The sequence below is a fragment of the Patagioenas fasciata genome, chromosome 9 (genome assembly GCF_037038585.1).
Source record: "Patagioenas fasciata isolate bPatFas1 chromosome 9, bPatFas1.hap1, whole genome shotgun sequence".
Classification (NCBI taxonomy): domain Eukaryota; kingdom Metazoa; phylum Chordata; class Aves; order Columbiformes; family Columbidae; genus Patagioenas; species Patagioenas fasciata.
Window position 1 is genome coordinate 17529777 of NC_092528.1, and position 22160 is coordinate 17551936.

The 22160-nt window shown below is 49.1% G+C and overlaps 1 protein-coding gene across 3 annotated transcripts; it reads right to left on the reverse strand.

Moving 5' to 3' along the window:
* Positions 1-10766: 10766 nt before the first annotated feature.
* ZIC4 (Zic family member 4) lies at positions 10767-21631 on the reverse strand. 3 transcript variants are annotated; one of them, XR_011740525.1, is made up of 4 exons: positions 20275-21631; positions 15606-15930; positions 13495-13617; positions 10767-13291 (listed from the first exon to the last, which is right to left on the reverse strand). XR_011740525.1 is itself a non-coding variant. In XM_065844769.2 (3 exons), coding segments are annotated over exons 1-3 (1488 nt in total). In that variant the 5' UTR covers positions 21437-21631; the 3' UTR covers positions 10767-13616. The 3 variants fall into 3 exon arrangements, 2 of the variants coding, with proteins under 2 accessions (XP_065700841.2, XP_071668630.1); XM_065844769.2 differs by having other exon boundaries at positions 10767-13617; XM_071812529.1 differs by lacking the exons at positions 10767-13291; positions 13495-13617 and having other exon boundaries at positions 15509-15930.
* Between the last annotated feature and the right edge of the window lie 529 nt (positions 21632-22160).

The window sequence follows — 22160 nt, forward strand, 5'->3', positions numbered from 1 at the left end:
GCAAACAATGTTCGAGGTTTGGAGCGCGAGGTTTAGACCTGATCTATATTTTATGAAGTGGAAAGGTTATGAGGCAGTGTCCGTTCCCGCCTGCCCGCTTCCCGCTCCCGGGGCCGGCGGAGGGGTGCGGAACGGAGCCGGGCTGGCCGGGTGCGTCGGGCGTCGAAGCACGGCGGCGGGCCTCCGTGCGGCCCCCGGGGAGGGAACTTGCGCAAGGGGGGATGTCACCATGCCCTAGCACATGCTCCTGACATTTGCGAGCAGAGTAATGCAATTAGGAAACTCGATTACAGAGCTGCGGCGAGGCTGAGGGAGCCCCGGGTCTTTGTTCCCAGGAAGATGGCGTCAGAGTCTGGCCAGCGGGATTTAGCGTGCGCGTCTCCAAGCAAAGGTGGAGGGAGACGAGTGCCGACCTTTCTAGGGGCAACTTAATTTCTGTAGCCTAATCGTGTTGGGGAGGCAGGTATCATCCATCAGAGCGAGTTCCCCGCACAGCGCCGAGAGGGGACAGGCTGCCTGCCTGGGCAGTGCCGCGCCCGGCCAGGCGCTCAGGAGCGCCAAACACCCTCGATCAAAAAACAAACAAACAAACAAACAAAAACACCAAAAACCCAACAACAAAAAAAAAGCACTAACTCCAAACAACAATGTAATAAAAGCTGCCGCGTGTCCTTGGTACGCTCGGACGTGGCTCAGGAATCCCACTAGGAGGGCCCCGAGAGGCCGGGGCCGCCGGGATGGGTGGGTGCGCCTATCTGGCCGGGCGAGGGCTCCGGCGTAATTGAACGCACATGGGTTTCTTGGCCGGGGAGGGCATTTAATGACTCCCAGCCGCAGGCAGTGGCTGGGCAGCGGGCTGCCAACCCCGGTCGGGGCGGCCAGCCAGCTCTATGCGGCCTGCGCTGCGTCCCTCTGCGTCCCTCTGCGTCCCTCTGCGTCCCTCTGCGTCCCTCTGCGTCCCTCTGCGTCCCTCTGCGTCCCTCTGCGTCCCTCTGCGTCCCTCTGCGTCCCTCTGCGTCCCTCTGCGTCCCGGCGTAGTGGCCCTGCTGCTTCAGAGCATTCCTGCAAGAAGTCGATTCGTTCTTGTACCTGAAGCAGGTGATGTTTATGCAGAGACATCTGAATGACAGCAGGAGTGAAGGACAAATCTAATAAAGCCTAATAAACCGTGAGAGTCTAAATGTCATTAAACTTACAAAGATGAGACTCCAAATCACCTAAAAGGTAAATGTCTTCATTAGTCTGATCTCTGAAGACTGTCGAACATTTCATTAATTTATAATTTATGATTGTTTGACAAATATTGAAAAGTATGTAAATATGAGGGGGATAATGTCTTTTCTGCGGGAGATAAGGAAATGACCCAAACTGTACGTGCCTGCTAGATTACACACGAGGTTCCATCTATCTGTTATCAAACTGTGCTTTCCTTTTATACAACATATTGTGCAACTGACAAGTGAAATAGTGCAGATAAACCAATGGTTTAAAACGTAATAAAGACAACAGCCATTTGCATTTTTTACATTTTATTACAAAGGTAATTTACTATGACACATTTCTGAATGTAATTTATGAAAACATTTTAAAGCAATTATATAATGTATACAGCACTTGGAGACACAGAAAGTCAGATAAATAATAATCTTATGGATCTTCAGAGACTTTCTATAACGCTGAAAATATAGACTTGCAAGAACAGCAGTAAAACATAAAATCATAGAAATAAAATGCAGAATGATGTAATAAAGAGGAAATGGGTATACTTCGAACTGGAGTTACAACATTAGATATTCAAGGAAACAATCTCATCTATTCCAAAGAACTAGATCATCTCAGAATATTTTTTTTCCTTCTGCGTTGTGAGATCGGCTTCTTAAAGAAAAGAGGATTTCTGAGGAAAACGCCTTGCACCACATTCCTCTTTGGTGGACCAAGAAGTCGACGTTCCAGTGGGGTTCCTGGGGAGGCAAGGAGCAGCGTCAGCCTCCCTTCACTCTCCTGTGACAAAGGGGAATTATGAGTTTATTATCACTCCTCATGTCGGGGCGTGGGGGGGCAGGAGGCGCTGCTTTGCGCGTACATGTGCAGAAGTCGCTGCGCGGGGCTGGGGCCCGGGGGCGCGGGCAGGCCCGGGCAGCTGCCAGCCCGTCTGTCTGCCCTGTCCGCACCCCACCCGGCGACTCTTTTGGTGGGCGAGGGTCAAGGGGTGGCTCCCGGCGTGGGGTCCTGCGCCCCCTGCGCCTCCCGTTCCGCGGCTTTCCGCGGCTGGCGCAGGAGCACTTACCGCGGAGAGCAGAGAAAAGCCCAGAAACCAAGAGAGGAACAGCATCGCCTGATAAATGTCTTCAGGTGCTTCCAACAAGGATTTGCACCCGGAGGGTCATCAAACCCATCGCGTGCAACCGCCTGGCTTTTCTTTCTTTCTTTCTTTCTTTATTCTTTTTTTTTTTTTTTTTTTTTTTTCCCCAAAGCCACCCAGTAGACAATAAGCCACGAAGGAGAGTTTTGTAAAAGCCCCACATTCCCCAGAATGGGCTCTGTGTCTTTGTCTTTACATAAAACAGTGCCCTTTGGCCAAATGTGCCTGTAACGAGCTTGTAAAACAAACCAGAAATCTCAGCTCTTCCTTGAGTCTACAAGCAAGTCGCTTTATTCCCAAATCTTGCAAATATGTTAGGAGTGTTAGAAGTGGGACTAAAAAGCCCCCTAGCAGAGCTGGTTACCTGCTGTGAGCCTCACTGCCACAGACCCTTTCACCAGACATATTAAATCTCTTACCCTAAGAAAACAGGCACTTGTCACAATTGAAACCCGACGTATCGGGGCAGCGGGATGTAACAGTTTAGGGAGCTTTACATTTTCCCCGGAGGCCTTCCCGAGCGGAGGTCCCTAACGCGCCACCCCCGAGAAGCCTGAAGGATCTGACCTGGCTTCAACGTTTCTGAAGGCCACGTCCATAGAGGTGCTCCAGGGAGGTGCCTCTCGCCCGTCTCCCCTGCCCACCGCCATTACCCTGCCTCTGGCCTGACGCTCATTTATTTAAGGGGGCGAAAAAGATTTCATCAAGATGGCAGGAGATTCCCCTTCAGAACCCCGTTTTCTTTATGCCCTCCACCCTCCCCTGTTGGTTGTCCCGTCTGTTTCCCCGGACGGCTGGTTCAGGTGCCAGCCCCAAACCCGGGGTCGGCAGAGCTGATGCGGCCGCAGCTCTCCTCCCCCTGCCCTTTGACAGCACCCTGTCGTTCTTTCCTATCCCCGAAATATGTGTTTTATTATAAATTACTTAATTTGATGAGCAACATTCCCACCGCCCTGAGCACAGTCTAAGTGGAAAAAGGTTTGCTTGGAATTGGGAAGTCATTTCAATAATAAAAATTTAAAAATTAAAAGAAACCAACGACACGCACACAAGAAAAAAGCTCTCCAAATATCGCCAGAGGGGCTGAGCCGGCTTCCACTGACTTAGGTTGCAAGGTTTTCCACCCAAACGAGCCCTCATGTCTTTTTTTTTTTCCTCTTTTTTCTTTCTAACGGAGACAAGGAACGAGAAGTGTCCTGCCCTGTCATCCCACATCTGCTGCCAGGGCAGGTCCTCCCTGTCCAGCCCTTACGCGGCTGTTTGTGCGTATCTTGCCTAACAACTGGTAATTGTTGAACACTGGCAAAATGTTCCCTGTAATGTAAGTTTAATATACGTCAGGCGACGGAAAGACACTGGTAACTAATTTTTAGGGTGTAAATGATTTCTTACAACATTCGCGGATTTGCAACTTGCAACGTAAAACAAAAAAAAAAAAAAGGGGGGGGGGGGGAGAAGCGGGCGGAGGCTGGGCTGGGAGAAGCCCACCGATCCCTTAGTCATGAAAGTGTACAATGGAAGGGCTTTATTGTTTCTTGTTCATAAGTGACCCCGTTTATTTCTGAATAGCCATGTTTTGATGACTTATAGTATATGCAAAAACAAACTTTCCCGCGGTGTTTTTTTTTTCTCCGTCATGCTTTTCTTTTCAAACAGCCAGATGATTTTAAAAAGAAAAACACCCAGAAATGATAAATCGAGTCGCATAGCTAATGGCTGGAGGGCGCGTTTACCAATTCATAATCATTTATTCTTGGTGATGTATGACCCTTACTCTTAAATCTCAAAAGCTTCTATTTGAAGGTGTAAATAGCTTTTTCCCCCCTTGCAGTAAACCTTACTGCATTAGCAGTGATTGATCTCCTGTACAATTCGTCCCAGAGTGCTATTTTAGAGGGGGAACACTGGCTTTTGGAGATTAACTGGGGAGTCTGTTACATATTAATGAACCTAGGAGATATACTAACGTTTTGGTAATTTAGTTATTTGTGTCTATAGCTTTCGCCGTTATTTTCTCTTAGACCCCCGCGGTTGTTATACATCGAATTAAAAAGTGGTCCTTCAGCATCATTTTTTCAGTGGCAACTAAACGCCATTTAATGTGAAAAACAAATGTTGACTTGTCTCTTTAAGGAAGTGTGTTTCTTGGCAAGACATCAAAGTGTTTTAAACTGTATCAGAAGGGTTTGTTAGTTTTCTTACCGGGAGCCTACGATAATGTAAGAAAATAGCCCCTCGGTGGAGGTAGCCCCTCGGAGGGGGTAGCGGGAGCTGCGCAGCACTGCGCGTAGGTGCGCACTCAAGAGGCGCCTTGAGCTGCAGCAGGAATGCACGGGCACCTCTTCGCTGGGATTACAGCCTTGATTAACGTGCTAATGAATAGGGATGGTAAAGAGTCGCCCGGAAACCCGTCTGTGAGAAGGAGTGAGAAACTCCTATGTTGGGCAAAGCCTGCAGAGAGACCAACTTAACTAAAATGCCATTAACCTACTGCTCCTTAGCAGACACTCGGGCAAAACACCTCGGAAATGTCTGAGACGGGGCCGAGGCAGACGCAGGAGGTGGAACCCCTGCTGGGCTCTAGCCTCTGCAGTTGATGGGGGCTGCAGAGCGGGCAAAGGCAACCCGGAGCCGCTGGGCCGGGCACCGCGCACCCGTCGGCGGGGCAACCTCTCTCCTGTCCTCGGTAGAAAAATGGGGTCGATGGAATGGGGGGAGGGAGAGGAGTCCGGTGTGTTTTTGGGTTTTTTTGGGTTTTTTGTTTTTTGTTTTTTTTTTTTTTTTGCAGCGATTCCTCTCCTTATTAATTTTGACATTTTGCGCGGGTTTATGAATTAGGGTTCATTATCCTCGGAGGTCGTTAAAGTAGGCAGCTCAGCTAAGAATTAATGCGTGCAAACCCCCTCGCTACAGCTGGCTTCGCCCTGAGCTGTCTTGCTGGGCTCAGAAAGCAGGCGGAGGCTACAGTCACTCCAGTGGGCAAGGAGAGATACTGGTCCCTCCTGCCCTCCTCCACGCCATTTATCGCCGGTACCTAAAATGTTGCAGCGCAGCTGGCCACCAGCCTAGACAGTGGATCCCCAAGTCAAATGGGTCTGCCCTTATTTTTGAGGGGAACAAATACGTTTCTCCCTCCACGTCCCGTTCCAAAGTTAAACATTTGTTTAGGACAAACTCGAGAAGCAACAGTCTTTGCGAGAACCTTGTTTTCCCCTTCTTCTCCTTGTGAATAACAAAGTGATCATAGGCTACTCGGCCAGTTGGCGAGGAGAGAACTTTTGTTTTCTGGGGCGATTTATGTTCTTTATAAATATGTGGTTTGGAAAATAAAAAGAGACTTGAAAACGTTGTTACAATGAAAAAGGACAAATTAGAAGACATTTTCTGTGATCAAAGGAGGAAGAGAAAGCGAGTAGGGGTATTCAAAAAGCTTGACTTATTCACACAACTCCTTTGGAGCCCAGGGGCAACAAGCGTGTCTTACATTGAAAAGGCGGCTCTATTCAGAGTGCAGGTGCGAAGTGGTGTGGCACATTCTGCCACATTATGTAAAGGTTGTTGGAGATTAGTGTTCAGACTTAATAACTAAAGCGCTTGATTTACATTGGAAAAAAGCCCCCTCATCCGTGAAAGCAAAATAATTTAACGCGTGATCATTTCGAGTGCTGCTGATATCCTAATACTTGCATTGTTCTCGGCCAAGTACTAGAGGAGCTCGGATTGATGCTTTTGGGAACCTATCATTTACAGCCACTGAACCCTTCTCAGAACTGGAGGTCTGAAGGGGAGATAAAAGAGGAACACAAGAAAAAAGTTTCACATTAGGCGAAAAAAAAAAAAAAAAAAAAAGGAAAGAAAGAATAAAAGAGAGAGATGGAAAACAATATAAATGTGACAGTTCCCCTCCTCCCCACAGACGACTCCGCGCCTCCTGCCTGGTGCCAGGGCGAGGCAGCGCCCAGGTCTGCGGAGCCAAAAATTGGGCTCGGGTTTCAGGCACTTCTCTACTCCGCCTTCCCCCGTCGGAGCAGAATTACTTACCTTACTAATTATTCATATTTATGTAAATGTCATTAGTTAATGTAACTTTCTATAAAAAGATAATCAGGCGAGAACGGAGCATAGGTATTACCTTAAGTGCATTGGCTCTGGTTGTTTCATTCATATGTTAATACACGTGATGCAGTAGTGCCAGGCGCGGGGAGGGGGGAGAGGAGGGGAGAGGAGGAAGGCAAGGGAAAGAAATTAAATAATAATAACAAAGCCCCACAAAGGCTTTAAGTTCGCATCGCAGGATCAAGGAGCACGATGCCTTCTGATGCACGGAACAAAGGGGGACCCGACGCCGTCCCAGCCGCGGCGGCTGCCCAAACATTCCTGCAACTTTGGGTGGCTTTATTGTTTATTTGTGTCCTCTCCTCTCCTGGAGGAGAATTTTATGCTTCATACAGTTTCCATCTACCCAAATCGTGGCGGGCTGAGATCCCCCGTTCCCGAACGACCCGAATGAAAGTATCTTTGTACGGGACACACACCAATTAAAATTGCAATACCTTTTTGCATCACTCTTTAGTGTCAGTATTTTAGGACCATTTCCATAAATTCTCCGTGAGAATAAAGGCTATAATGGGAACAAGGTGAGAAAGCTGTTAAGCATTGTTTCAGCAAGAAAAGGTCGTAAGTCAGGCAATTGGTGTCTGACCTGTCAGGATAAGGTATAAAGGCTTTATTCATGCAGTCGCTCACGATTTTCTCAGCTCTCACAAAGTGTTTTTATGATTCTGTTTTCTTACCTCGTTCCTTAATTAAAAAGCTGAATGATTAGAATAGCACCTGCATAATGTCTGGACGACGCCTGCATACTAATTCGCGAGTCTTTACATCTAGTAATTATAACATAAAATCGGAGATTGAATAAAACAGAAGGATTTTGCCCCTAAAGCCCTGCTAATCCCCTTTTAAAAGAGTCTGCTGAAATAATTCAGAACAGTTTCCGGAAGTTGGATTACCGACTCTTTTTCGACTATTTACAATGAAATTATATTTCACACTTAAAGGAGCCTGTATATCTACAACAGGTTTTTAAAGGTGGCCTGTTTTCTAGACAATAACAGTCCAGTGACTCCTTCATTCTTTTCCTACCCATTTTTCACCCCTTCTTCCCAACAAGATCTTCATCAAATATATGCGAAGATTAATCTGTCCTCAGGTAGGGAGAACAAAACCTCCCCTCCCTCAAGTCTCCCCCACCCCGAAACCTCCCTTGACCTCCCACTCCGGGACTCCCAGCCTGACCACCCTCAAGGGGACGAGGGGAAAGGGCTGTGTGAGGGCAGCCCAGTTTTGCCCAAGTTCAGATGCACCCTGTTTCCCAGTCGCTCGCGGGAGCGGGCGGTAGAGCAAGGAGCTCCCATTGCTTCACTGTTGGCCCCCCCCGCCCTCCCAGGGCAGAGGATAATTTAAGCCAGCAATGACTAGTCAAAAGTTGGAGAATAAATTGTGTGTGTGTGTGTCTTCCCAAGTGAGTTGGAGGAGTAGGGGGGAAGGGAAGAGGGAGAACCCGCGCTTTTGTCTGACTTTCAGGGAGAGCTGGAGCAGGTATCCTCAGCGGCAGCAGTGAGGCAGAGAGAGGGCAGGAGGAAGCCCGAGGCAGGAGGGAGTCCAGGGCAGGAGGGAGCCACCGATCGCGGGCAGCGCGGTCCCGGGGGGCTCCTGCGACCCGGGCGGGAGGTGCAGCTCCACACTGCTCGCCCCGGCTCACCCTTCGCGGGTGCTCAGCCTGGAATCCTGGGGTGGCTTCCCCACTCTGCACACACCAGTACAGTGACCCAGAAACAGGTTTTGCATTAGTGATGCGGCGATCCTCTGAGTAACATTGACTTGGGGAAAAAAAAAAAAAAAAGATCTGCCAATTTGTTAGGGCGTCCGGTTTATTTTAGGAAAAAGGGTTCCCCGTAGCCTGGCGTTCTCCAGCCAAGCCATGGGGTTGGCTGCCGCCGTTGAAGAAGAAGAAAACGAAGCTGATGCGCGGATTTCCAAGCGCAGGAGCTGATACCCGGACCCGCGGGATCTCGTCGCCTAATCCAGGCGAGCCAGCGGGGTCCTCGCCTAGGAGCTGGGTAGCTCCAAATGCAAAAGAAGTTGATAATAAATATAGACTCACGGAAAAGCTGCAGAGGTTTTCCTGAGATGTTGCCATCGTTAGGAACATCTTGACCTGTTGTACCTTTTTTTTTTTTTTAACTGTTAAAGGGTTGATTTGGCCATGACTTTTCTCGTCCACCCTTCTACTCTCCTAGTGTAATAATGCAAAAATTCTAAGTCATCTACTAGAAAATAGACTCAATGTGCCATTCAGCATGAAAAATCCAGGGGTTTTAACTGAAAGCTTTAATTGCGATTCTGGCCCCATTATAACTACGGGAACGACGTGCTCTGTTGGGATCTCAGAAATGTTACATATCCCTTAAGCAGGCACTCCCCTTGGTTATTTACTCTGGCTTACCTTCATTTATATCTCAGGAATATTCTTCCACCAGGCGACACATGAAAAGACAAAGGGTGTAAATAAACTAACATATGGCCCAGAGGTTTTAGAGAGGATGGAGCCGCTTAGCAAGTCATGTGGGCGATACTGGGAATCCGACTTCTCTCCTGCCCCCACTCCGGCGTAACCTCCGCTTCCATGGGCTCTACCTCTAGCTTCTCAAGATAAGTCACATTCGTGTCGTGACCGACGTTGAGGGATTAGTTGTTTTTTCCTTCGGACTGGAAACATCTAGTCAGCGAAGGGGTGGGGAGGGATGGGCGCACGTCTGTTTATCAACGTGCAACTGGAAAAGACCCGTGTACATGACAAATGTACGTGGAGGTTTGTGTACACACGCACAGCAGCCCTGGACGCGGTCTCTCCCTGGGACGGCGAGTCCAGCCCGGGAAGCGGCGTGCGAAGCGCTGCGGGCCGGGCCGAACCGGGCCGGGTCGGCCCCTCGAAGCGGGTAGCATGACGGGGGCCAAGGGAGAGATGAGCAATCCTACGCACACACAGACACTTGACAAGAATGTTTTTTTCTTTCTTCAATTGTAATCCATTTCAGGGTTTCTGTCCCAAAGAGGGTAAATGGCGGCTGAGCCCCCGCTCAGGCTGGGGAGGTGCCGTGTGTTTAACCACACATTGCACCTCCCTCCCCTCTGCTTTTCCCGGTAAGGCGGCGGAAACGGGTGTCGGTTACTGATTCATATTTCTAATCTTCCTTTCCTGAACATACAATGCTCTTTTGTTAAATGAATAGTCTTTAATTAATGCACTTACACAATGCAGGGGCTTGCATGAGGATCGATGATAGGAAGCAACAGGGGATGGTTCCCTCCAAAATGGTTTGTCAGCATTGAGAAAGAAAAGGCAATGTCTATAAAAGGACCACTAATAATGCTCACACGTCTCTCACCATGTTGTCTAAGGGGACATTCCTTCCCTCGTTGACAGTCAAGTGTAATAAGTACATGTCTTCGCTCAATCATTATAGACCATAGAATTGTATTCTTTAATTAGCATGTACTGTTAACCTTCCTTTCCTTTATGGGCCATTTTTTGTCTTTTACAGACCAGCAAAAATGTTTTCCTTCGATTCTTTTTCCTGAATTCTTTTCTTTCTTTAATTACTTTCTTTCTCTCTATCTGTAGTTAAATGTATTCTTTATTGACAATATTCCTACCAGTCAAACCCAACTTTTTGTCATCTCTCTGTGTTAGCAACTTCTTTCAAGTTTTCCTTTTTTTAAAAGGAGTCAAGCGCATGCGCACGACCCCCACCGAGGCTGGGACTGCTATGTACCCAAAGATGCTGCATCACTCTAAATTGCAAAGCTGAGGTTTAAAAAATCATGCGAATAAAACTCCGAACATGTTGGGGAACTGCGAAACTCTGCAACGTATTGAAATCGGTTAGGGGAATACTGAAGGTGAAGAAGGTTTACCTTCAGATTACTTTATCTTCAAAAGAAATAAAACGTTATAAAACCTCACAAGAACCTTATAAAAAGTGTCACTGTGACAGAGACTTATTTTGGGGGATAAATTCTTCAAACAGTTTCATGTCTCACCCGCCCTGCCAAAACAATAACCCCTCGGGGGCGGAGGGGAGTGGCTTTTCGGGGGCGGCTCTGGCTGGAACATCTCGCTAACATCCCGAGTACAGGTGACCCCAGAACCGCAAACTGCGTGTGCAGGAGTCAGGGTGCCACGGCAGAGGTAAGCAGGGGGGGAAACAACAAAGCGGCAGGGCTCCACCTGGGTGACAGCGGCCTCTATTTTCTCACTCTGAACCTCGGTCGCTATGTAAAGTACAATTCATTTGAAGTCTCCGAGCAGAAAAAAGTGTTCTCAGAAATGAAGGCAAGAAAGTATTTTGTTTTGTTCTTTTAATACAAATGCCAACCAAAAACGTTTAACATTAAAAGAGGTTAAAGACCAACAAAAACCACGCATTAGTACTTGATTGTACACCACAGTAATAGTACACCAGTTTGAGGATTTTTTCAACTAGTATAAAAAACAACAGAAAGACAAGGTTGACCAGAGTGTTTTAGGCATGGCTCGGTATCATCAGTACAAACACATATTTTAAAAGTGCACATTTGTAAAAATAACCGTATAATTGAAACGCTTATAAATATTTATTGTAAAAAAATCCAAATATTAAAAATAAATAGTATGTTCAAACACACAACAAAATACGGAACATTCCTTCGTTACCAAACATGTTCTGAAGGAAAACATGGAATATAATAAGTCTGAAAAGAGATACAGCATATCAACATTGCAAATGGTTTTTTTTGTGAGCTACGTTTTTCAGAGACGTTTCTTCTCTGTACAGTTCACAAGGAATGTGGTAGATCTTCCCATAAATATGAAAAGATCCAGGATTAATAATAACAATAATAAGTATACCCACTCCACTGCATTTTGACTCAGTCTTTACTCAGGAAAAGTCCCATTAAAATAATGGGGTTGCTTAGAATGGAAGGATTTGGCTCAGATCATTCTGTGGCAACTAAAACAGAAGTACACCGATGAGTTAGAACTTCAAGGGATTCGTGTTATGAGCAGAGCATTTCGTGATCTCCAATGAGAAACTGCTAAATAAACTTTGATCAGGGAATCATTTCGATATACATCGTGATATTTATAAAATGAAGGTACAAAAGGGATGCAGTTTGTCTATCTTTACACTGACGGACAATAAAACATGAGAGCATATGGAAGCCATCGCTTTGAATGTGTTAACAACTTCGATGCATCGCAGTATATACATGCTTAATAGGTATTCGGACTGTTAAAATGATCAAAGCGTTTACTCTTATGTCTACGCTCTTGCTTTCACTCTACTGGAAAGAAAACGTTTGTTGGTCACATACTGGTGTTAATGAAACACAACATTTCTGCCTTCTCCTAAGAATCTCATTCTGTGCAGCATATGTGTAGGAATAATTTATTAGACCGAAAAGTTCAGAGGATAAAATGAAAAAAAAAAAAAGACATCATTTCAACTTTCGAACAGTAAGGTCATACAGACATCTATGGAGATTTGTACACAGAGTTTCACACAGACACAGCCACATATATCCAGATGTATGTCTATACACAGGATTCGATAGTTTGGTATTTTCTGCACCCTCTGGGCCCCTAAAGTTATCTTTAAAAGTTTGATTTTATCTCTTTAGAAACGGTTTAAAGCTAACGGGCAGGGTGAGTTTGACAGAGAGGAGAACAAATCGCTGACAAAGAACCTTTTACGTTTCATCAGCGTTGTTAGGACGACGAGCAGGAATTTCTCAGATAATAACTCCCACTTCAAAGATTTCTCAGCTCAATAGAAATTGGACCATCCTTTTTATTCAACCACAAGGGCTGGCACTAAAGACGACTCAACTGTTTGAATTTTTTTTCATCGTGTTTATTTTTCCCCTATTCACTAGGGTACTTGGATAAAATAAACAACAAGACAATTACTGGAACATGGACTTCTAACTTTCCCGGGCCCACGGCCCAGCGCCCATGGCCCCGGCCGTGCGGGTGTCAAGTTCCCCCGCAACGCAGCGCCTCCGCTCGCCGCCGCGCAGCACCGGCCGGACCGGGCAGGGTGGGAAGTGGGGCACGGGCAGCTCCTCCCTGCACTCGCCCCGGGATCCTCGGGTACTTCCATCAGCACATCTACTCCCTGGGGCGAGGCAGCCCACGGAAGGGGGTCTTTCGGTCCCCATGCTATCTCCCCCTTCAAGGCTTGGGGAGGAGGAGAGGGACGCACTTGTTGGGCTTTTTGGCCGGTTTTGTTGCGAGACAATGGTTAGAAACGCTGGGGAGAGGGAACAGGAGATCGCCCCGAGCTTGACGGGCAGCCCTTTACTCTGGGGAGAAGGATAGCAAGGCTACAACTGCGGAGCGGAGCCCGCCTCGTGGGGAGGGTGAAGCCCAGCAAACCCCAACTCCTCCGAAGTGCATTAGGTGGAGGAAGTATATCTGTGGCGGCGAGCAGATTGAGTGTATTAAGCTAGCATGAAACCAAAGGTCACCGCAAATGTATCTTAATAGACTGTCTCAAATGGAGTGTGCCTCCTTTGAAGGCCGCTTGCTATTGCTCTCCTCATTACCATAGCGATCCTAACGTGGCATGCTGATGCACCATAAAACTCACACTTTCAACCCCAAAATCAGGCCCTTTGAACAACCCGAGCTTGATTAGACCTTTCTCCTTTTCTTTTCCCCCTTAAAAACCATTTCCTTGCCTTTAGAAACTCGCCCTCAAATCCCAAACGCCTTCTCTGATCCCGGCAGAAAGCAGAAACAAAAGTGAGCTGAGGCGACGGTTCAAGCGGGCCTTTTCTTCCTGACAGTCTTATCCATTTTTATTATGGTCTGGAACAAGTGCCCTGTTCGCGTGGGTTTTGTTTACCGGAAATTAAATGAAAATGATTTAGTTCGCGTCAAACAAAAATATATACTTGTATACACAAGAAAAAGGCCCTGTTAGACGTAAATATTATGTCCTTAATGAAAAGACTGGACGGGCTCCAGACTTCGCCTTTCACTATTTAAGTATGACTTGCCTATTGCCATAGAAATCCTAACTTACCATGAAGATTCACCGTTGTGAAGAAATACTTCTTTGTGCGAGCTTGCTTTGATGTCTAAGGCATAAGATTCAGGCTTTCAGCTGCGTCTGTCTAGATTACCTTGAGAGCAACGGGGTAGACATCTGTAACAAGCAAATGAAAAATTAAAGGTGATTAGCCTGCACATCCAAACACTTACGTAAATAGAGAAATAAAGAAATAAACAGATCTCAGGACACGATGGAATCATCCTCCCTGCCCGCAGCTGGCTTCTGTACCTCTTCATTTCCACAATACAATTTTCAAGGGCTGCAGAGGGGCAAAATTCTCCCCTAGTTTAGGTTTCTCTCATAGACATTTCTCTCGTCTAGGTAATTCCCTACGTGTATCTTCCGGTAGTGGCACACTTGAATAATTGTCACTGTTTGAGGCGTTTAAATACAAAAGTTGTCGAGTTTGGGTGAGTGAAGAAGGGAACCACGACTTGGTGCCTTGGGAAGAAAATATGGCTGCATCAGCAGGGGAGACGCCGGGCGTGGGGATGATTTTAGCCACCGACCAGCTGTCTATTTTCTTGCAACTTTTATATATATATATGTGTGTGTGTGTGTGTGAGTGCGTGTGCGTACTAACTTCAGTCCCCTGGGTGCAGAGGTGATGTATTAGACACAACGAGATGCGATTATGGCGTCTTCTCAGCAAGCCCTGGAAACCTCTTCCAGCAGACCATGCTATTTATTTGCCTATACTATCTGGTATTCTTAAACATCATTAAAGTAATTAAAACGGCACCATTCGGCAGTTTCAAGCTACCCCAGTGGAGGGGGTTGTTTATTTATTTCATATTTTTCCCTTTCTTGCTTGCTTTCCTTCTCTGAGCCAGAGAAGTGGACGTTGTGGGTTTGCGTGGGCCTGGCTTGAAGCTCTGAGGCAGGATGAAGATGCTAAAGCCGCGTTGCCGGACCGGTATAAACATCGGGACTATTGGCAGGGCACACGCCAAGGAGCAGCGACCTTGGGTGCCTGCGCTGCGAGGGGCTGCTCGGCCTCGGCCCCTGCCGTGACGTCACTGAGCGGGGTCTGCCCCTCTTTCCCACCCGGGAGCCCCAGCGCCCACGGTTCAACAGGAGTCACACTCTGGATGGGGACAGGCATGTTTGGGTATTAGAAGTCATCACCAGTGGGAGCTAAAATGGACGGTCAATCATCGCATCCCCCTGGGCCTTTCTTTATCAGTGACTGCTGGGGGGAGAGGGAATATATATATGCACATATATGTATTTATATGCAGCAACAGGGAAAAGTAAGGAGATTCTTTATAGAAACGTCCATCATTTAATTAGAAAGAATTTAATGGATCCATTTTGTACAATTCGGTAACAAATAATAGTATTTTTATATATTTCTTAAAAAACACACTCGCCGACACAGGGTGAAGAGAACACTGCAGCACAGGGTACTGTTGAAGAGAGAAAATCTGTGCAGCCAAAATCTGTGTGAAACCGCTCTGGTCCTTCGGGGAAGGGAAGAAGAGGAAAGAAGAGGAAAGGAAAGGAAAGGAAAGGAAAGGAAAGGAAAGGAAAGGAAAGGAAAGGAAAGGAAAGGAAAGGAAAGGAAAGGAAAGGAAAGGAAAGGAAAGGAAAGGAAAGGAAAGGAAAGGAAAGGAAAGGAAAGGAAAGGAAAGGAAAGGAAAGGAAAGGAAAGGAAAGGAAAGGAAAGGAAAGGAAATGCAAACTGCGGGCTTGTAAACAGACTGGCGCGAGACGGTCAGAGGGCGGAGGGGGTGTGTGGAACGGATAGAGGAGGCGGCAGCACCCCGGCCGAGGCGGGAGAAGCCCTCCAACGTGCGGAGTACCGGGAGCCCGCGCTGGGCCCAGCCGCCGGCCCAGCCGCGTCCTTCGCAGCGCGTCGTCTCTGCCTCCGCCAAGCGCCTCTCCGCCTCTCTCGCTCGGCCTCCCCGTGCCCCGGAGCAGCGCTCCCCGTCCCCAGCCGGGCGAGGGCCGCCCGTCGCACCTCCGCCGCCCGCCGCCCGCCCTAGCAGCGGGGCCGGGGCTCGCCGTTGGGGTGCGGCGGCGGGGGGGCGGAGGCAGGCGCGGGGGGGCCGCGGAGCCCCGCGCCCTGACACACGTACCATTCGCTCAGGTTGGCGGCGGGCTGCGCGGGCGCGGAGGGCTCAGCGTGGGAACAGGAGGCGGGAGGCTCGCGGCCGGAGTCCGAGGAGGGGGACACCAGGGAGGGCGTGGAGGACTCGTAGCCAGAGCTGGGAGGAGGGGATTTGCAGTGCACTTTCATGTGTTTTCTCAGGGAGCTGGGGTGGGTGTAGGACTTGTCGCAGCCTCTCACTTTGCAGTTGTAGGGCTTGTCGCTGGTGTGGACGTGCGAGTGCTTCTTCCTGTCACTGCTGTTGGCGAAGCGTCTGTCACAGCCTTCGAATTCACATTTGAACGGCTTCTCCCCTGCAGGAGGCAATGGGCGAGCACAGCCATTAGCGACGGTGGCCGCGGGGCATGGAGCGGCTGATCCCGGCACCTCCCCAAGCCCGTAGCCTCTCCGGGTCCCTCTCTCCGGCCCTGGCACCGTTCTCCCTGGGGCAGCTCCCGCTCCGGCCTCCGCCTGGCCCATCGCCACCGACCCTGCCCTTCCTCGCCCGCCCCGCCGCCCGGTGCCCACCCCGCTGCGCAGCCGGCTCCACACAGGGAGCACTGTGCAGGTCACTTCTCCTCCCCCTCCCGTGCCCTGTGTATCGACGTGGGGTTTTGTGTAAAAGACAAAGCCCCGAGATAAGGAAGACTTAGAGGCCAAGTGCTCGTTCCGGGCAAACAACGCGTGTTGTCCCCGCACACTCCAATGTCCTACAGAAAGAGCGGTCAGTGTTTTATCCCTGGGAAGGTTTTTAAGTTAAATACATTTCTCACACTGCCTCAGGTGCACGTGGAAATATTCGTCATAGCCTGGCTAGATCATATCTCATCCACTTCATTCTTGCACCGATTACAATGCCGTGGAAGATCCACACCCTGCCTCCTTTCCCCGCTCCTTGGCTCTCTGACACCGTGTGTTAAGGGACAAAATCTTTCAAAAAGACGTTGTTTGTGGGTCTCACAACGATATTCAGCAGGAGGATGACTAGGCTGGTGCACGGCACTGTCGTGGGAGTATGATTCCCGTTTCATTTGAACCTACTCAGTCATGGAAGGAATTGCAATCGGGATTAATTTGTCTGGTAATATGATAAGTGACGTTAAGCATAATAGAACTATAACAGTGCTGCTGGAGTCGTGTGAAAGTTTAACCTCGGGATCGTGTATACCGTGCATAGTACACGACATATAAGAGGTTTTCAAGGAAATATGCCACAGACAGCTTCGGGATGAAATGTTGACTGCATTATTGTGGCTGATAATAGCAAACTGAAAGACCTTGCTCGCCAAGGAGTGCCCAAGTCTCGCACCAACCGAGTATGAAAATATCCTACTCATCTGCCAAAAGCCAAAACGTATCAGGGAGTTGAGGACACCACAAAAATGTATGGCCGAACCTTAAACGTGAGGTATAAACAAAGCCACCGTGTTCACCATCATGGCGTACGCGTTCGAAAGGACTTCCAACCTTTGTAAAAGCTTCCAGGTTTGGGATTTTTTTTCCGATCCCCCCCCCGCCTCAGTTCGTCACGATTAAATTTCGGAGGGACGCAGCCCACCTCATGCTCGGCTGCGAGCAGAGTCAGATAAAGGAAGGCATTCCAAATATTTCACATGAATGCACTTTATGCAAGGTGGGTGGGAAAAAACTCATGGCTCTGTGTTTAAAGCATGTCCTTTCCGCACTGTAATCATCAACGAGGAGCTCTCATATCTTGATCCGCTAACATTTGCACGGAGGATGGTTAAATACCTGGCGTTAGAGGGAAGGGGAGTAGAGATTAAAAGTAAGGTCTCTCAGAAAACGATGTGGGTCCTGTAACCAAATACTGTCGACATACAGCTGTGCATATGTATAGACACACGCACGCATATAATCTAATTATAATTTCACGTAAGGAAACAATTTGACCTTCAGCATCCAAGTTGAGACAACAAATCAAGGATATTAGTGTAGTACAAGCAAGCAGTAAGTTAGGAGACCCCAGGGAAAGCCATCCTCATAAACACTCTGTGCAAAGTGAGTTACATTCAGGTAAAAGTGAGCTGGGGCGCATTCCGCTTCCCAGAAAGTTGAAAAATGTTCAACTTCGCTTAACCCCCTGAAAAAGCCACTGAAAAGTCCCTCCGTACAGTCAGGTTTCCAGTGGGAAAAGGGCAGCATTTTCTCAGCCGTCCTGTTTGCATTCCCTGAACGCCTCAATAAAGAGGGCACATCCGAGCCATTTGCATTGTATTCCTTTCGCGAAAGCAGTTTTTCTTACGTGGAAATCCCTACCCGGTAGGGAGAGGACATTTTACAGGTCCTAGCTGCCGCAGCCCGGGCTCGGAGGTGCAGCCACGCAGAAAGTTCCCCGGGCGATGGAGGAGCGCCGGACCTCAACCGCCATTTTACCCCCACACTTGTAGCTGGGCAAAAGTGTTAAGTGAAATTCAGCTTGGAAATTGTGGCATAATCCCCTGTCTCCGGGAGTGGATTAAGGTATTTAGCAACTTCTCCGGGATGGGGGGACAGGGGTCGGGGTGGGAGGAGGGGAGCCGGAGGTGGCGGCCCCCGGGGCTGCGGGCGAGGCGAGGGGGTGGCGGGGGCCGCCCGGGAGGGCCAGAGGCTCCGTCCCACGCCTCGCACTATTGTTCCTGGCCCGTTGGGATGAAGGGGAAGCGATCCCTGCCCGTCCTGCTCGTCCCGCCGCCACCGCCTCAACGGCTTTATCTTCCAACCTGGACAATTCTCACATTGACAGAAATCCCTCTGCCTGCTCCCCAGCCTCGAAGAAATCAGAAGTCATTAATATTTGAGGAGGCAATAATTTTCCTGTTGAATCTAGAACTGTCTTCATGAATAATTCGTAGCGAGTTCTATTAGGGTTTCAGAAACATTGCGATTTTGACAACTTCTGGGTGTTTAATAGAAACGGTGGAACCATAAAGGCCCTGCAGGAGTTTTCACAATACAGCAATTAATCACCGGGAAAGTTAAAGCGAAAAGTACAGACGCGCGGAATGATGTTTAATAAACGCAAACCTCCAGTCTCGGGTTTGCCCTGAACCTGCCTCTCCGATGTAGGTCAGTTTTCCCAAGAATTTAACCATTTTCTGCTTCAGAGACTTCAAACAGAGAGGCCGTTAAAGAGCAGTAAAAGTTTGTTTACTTAAGAAAAACACTGTCATTAAGGGATGAGTTCTCCCGGTTAACGGCTGTACCTGTGCTGATCCGACAAGAGGTTGGTTCGAATACAAGTTATGTGACCCGGGGACACTCCTTTCTCCTCGAAAAAGGGGGCCGAGAAGGCAGCAGAGGAGCACAACATTGCTATCGCCCCCCCCTGCACATAGTCGAGCTATTCATAGAGCGACGGAAAAATAATTAGGTGACGAGTGACGGTCGCTGTAAAATCTCTGTGCTATGTTTAGGCTATAGCGATACGAAATTAGTATACGTTCTGCATATTATATCACGTCGAGTTATATCATAAAAACGCAACTCCGGGAAGGTCAAGCCCTTCACTGAGCATGGGGGAAGGGGAGTTTTATGAACTGGAAGGCGAAAAAAATCGTTTGGCTGTAAGAAGATCTTACAATAGGATTATGCAGTTTCCCTCGCAGTGCATAAGGTTGTACAGGAGGGGGTGGGAGGTGGAAAACCCTACACTGGAACAGATTAATTTTTCCGAAAAGGACTTATTTCTTATCTTCTTCTTCAGAGGGAAAAAAAAAAATAGCGCCAGCGTTACACTCTACAAACACTCTGCTAAACTAATTAATACAACTTCTTAAGCTGCTCCTGGAAGTGAGAAAACTTTCTACGTGAAATTTCATTAATTATAAATGCTTTCCTGTCTGGAAGAGTTCAAACATAGCTTTCCAAGATCGTCCATCGAGTTACTTTATTTTCTACTAACTAGAGCTAACAGATGTTCCTGACACATGTCCTAATTTCGCTTAACAGATCTGCAAATGACATTTAAAAACGTACAGGCCGAACCAATACCGGTTTTTTCTCCTATTTTTTTTTCTTTCCCTCACGAGGATCCGAACTTGCAGGTCCCCATATTTGCGAACGCAGAGAGTTGTTGGAAGGCAATGCTCATTAAAAATGTCACTGTTATTCAGATCAAACATTTGAAAGTCCCTCTGCCCAAAACAAAACTGTTGAACGAAAAGGTCGCAGCTGTGTTATTCTCACCATGTTCGAGCAGCAGCATTTCAGCGACATCAGTCAAAACTGACTAGACAAGTTGTAACTTCTATTGTTCACTTTTAATTCGTGAGCTTGCACAATGATTTCATTTTTTTCCCCAGCTACTTAAAACTGCCCCCAAAAAATCCCCGCCTGTGTGAATAAGCAGAAATAAAGCTATATCACTCGATATTTACACAGCTCTACCCGCATAAACATTACAGCCGCCTCTCCGCACAACCAGAAAAAAATATGGACGAGAATTCTGAGATTTGTTCTCGCTTTCCTTTCCCCCCACCTCCCTTTTCTCCCCCTTCCATTCAAACGGTAAAGAAGCAAACAAATCTGAGAATTTATTTTTCAGAAGTAGTTGGCGTGCATTCAACAATAACCCAAAGGATACATTAAAAACAAAATAAAGCAAAACAGTATGCTGAATGACACAGAGAGAGAGAGTAAAGAGAGCTTTACATACTGACCTGTATGAGTTCTTTTGTGTATTTTGAGATTCTCTGATCTGGCAAACACTTTGCCACAGCCTGGGAAAGGGCAGGGGAAAGGTTTTTCACCTGTGTGGACTCTGATGTGATTTACAAGTTTGTATTTGGCCTTGAAAGGTTTCCCTTCTCTTGGACACTCTTCCCAGAAACATATGTGATTGGACTGCTCGGGTCCTCCAACGTGCTCCACCGTGACATGAGTCACCAGCTCGTGCATCGTGCTGAAAGTTTTCGAGCATAATTTTTTAGGAGTCTGGTCCAACTCAATCCACTTACAGATGAGTTCCTGTTTAATGGGCTGCCTCATATAACGAAAGAAGGCACCCGGGCCGTGGTGTGGAGCCAGATTCACGTTCAGATTCATGCCACCGTAGCTATGAAGAGAAGAAGCAGCAAAAGGATCTGTCCTGGAGGCTGGTACTTGAGTGAAATGTTCAGACCTGGCGTACATTTCTCCAGGTAACCCCAGTCTCATCTGTCCGTTTAGATGGCCACCTGGAGCTGCATTGGGAGGTTGCTCATGGAGTCCAGTGAACACAGAGGGATTCCCAGCTTCTGAGTGATGATGGTGGTGACCATGGTGTCCGGGGCAGCTACCTGTTGTTGAGACAAACAGTCCGTGGTGAGAACGTGCAGCGGGGTGTTGCTCGGTCAGCCCTGGCATGAGTGGGGCCGGCAGGTTTCTGCGTATGAAGAAGTCCCTACCTGCTGCCAGAGCCTGGGCTGGGTGAGAGACGGGGTAAGGGACTGCTGGTGACTGCGCCGGGCCGAACGTTCCCGTTTGACTAGAGACCACCTCGGCTTGGCCTGCCATATGATGATGATGATGGTGGTGGTGGTGGTGCAGCTGGTGGTGGGGATGAGGGGCAGGGCTGAGCTTAAGGGCCGCGGGGTGATGCTGAGGAGGAGGATGAGGATGGTGGCGGTGCCCCATGTGTTCTGGCCGGAGCGAGTGCGGCCCGAGGCGGAATTCGGCGCCGTGCTCGCCCGGCTGCCTGGGCGCCGTGGCGTGCGAGTGCCCGGCGAAGCCTGGAAAGGCTGTCATGCTCGGGGGGGGGTAGTGGTCGTGGTGGCGAGGAGCCCCCACCAAGTCTACTAATCTCAGTGCCGTGTTCCGCCTGGAGAGAGCAGCAGGGTCCATCACTGGGATCCCAGAGCATCCACACTCATTAGCTTCTAAACGCTAAAAAGTCACCTGACAGCGGGAGGAGAGACACACGGGTGGGGGGTGGAAAAAACAAAACTTTTTTTTTTTCCCCAAAAAAGTTTCCCGGTCCCGCTGCCCCGGCGGCGGGGCGCGCGGGCGGCGTTGCCAGCGGGAGGGCTCGGCAGGGCCGGCGGGGGCTCGGTGCTGGCGGCGGGAGCCGGGGAGGTGCCCCCGCGCCGCCCGTCCTCCCGCGGGGCCGGCGGGCAGCCCCACGCGGCGCGGCCGCGGGACGGGGCGCGAGCGGCCTCCGAGCCGTGGCGCCGACCCCGCCGGCCAAACAATCGCCGCGCCTTCCCATTGGCTGCCGCCGCGGTGACGTCAGCGATGACAGGTACCGCTGCCGATTGAAAGGGTGATCGCTCGGTGAGGCGGGGGAGCTTAAGTGCTGGGGGAAGGTCTGCGCATGCGCCGCTGCCGGGCGTCCCCTTGCTCCAGCCCCCCCGTACCACGGAGCCCCTCGAACCGGCCCGGGGGCACGACAGAGCCCGCGGCCCGGCCCGATGGCGGGAGGCCCTGACCGGGATCTTCCCCTAAGCCACCCTACGTCCTGCTTTTGGGACACTGCCGAACCTTCCCCGACGGGATGCCGTCGTAGGGGAACAAAGCCAAGGCGGGAGGGGGGATCCGAAGAAGAGCACCCCGGCCGCCCGTCCAGGCC

What these genes read in the sequence shown, in the direction of transcription:
- ZIC4 (XM_071812529.1), bottom strand. Translation starts at nt 21,436, where the DNA reads ATGGACCCTGCTGCTCTCTCCAGGCGGAACACGGCACTGAGATTAGTA. An exon ending in ACACAAAAGAACTCATACAG is followed by an intron (nt 15,931 to 20,274) that starts GTCAGTATGTAA and finishes TGCCTCCTGCAG; the next exon opens with GGGAGAAGCCGTTCAAATGT.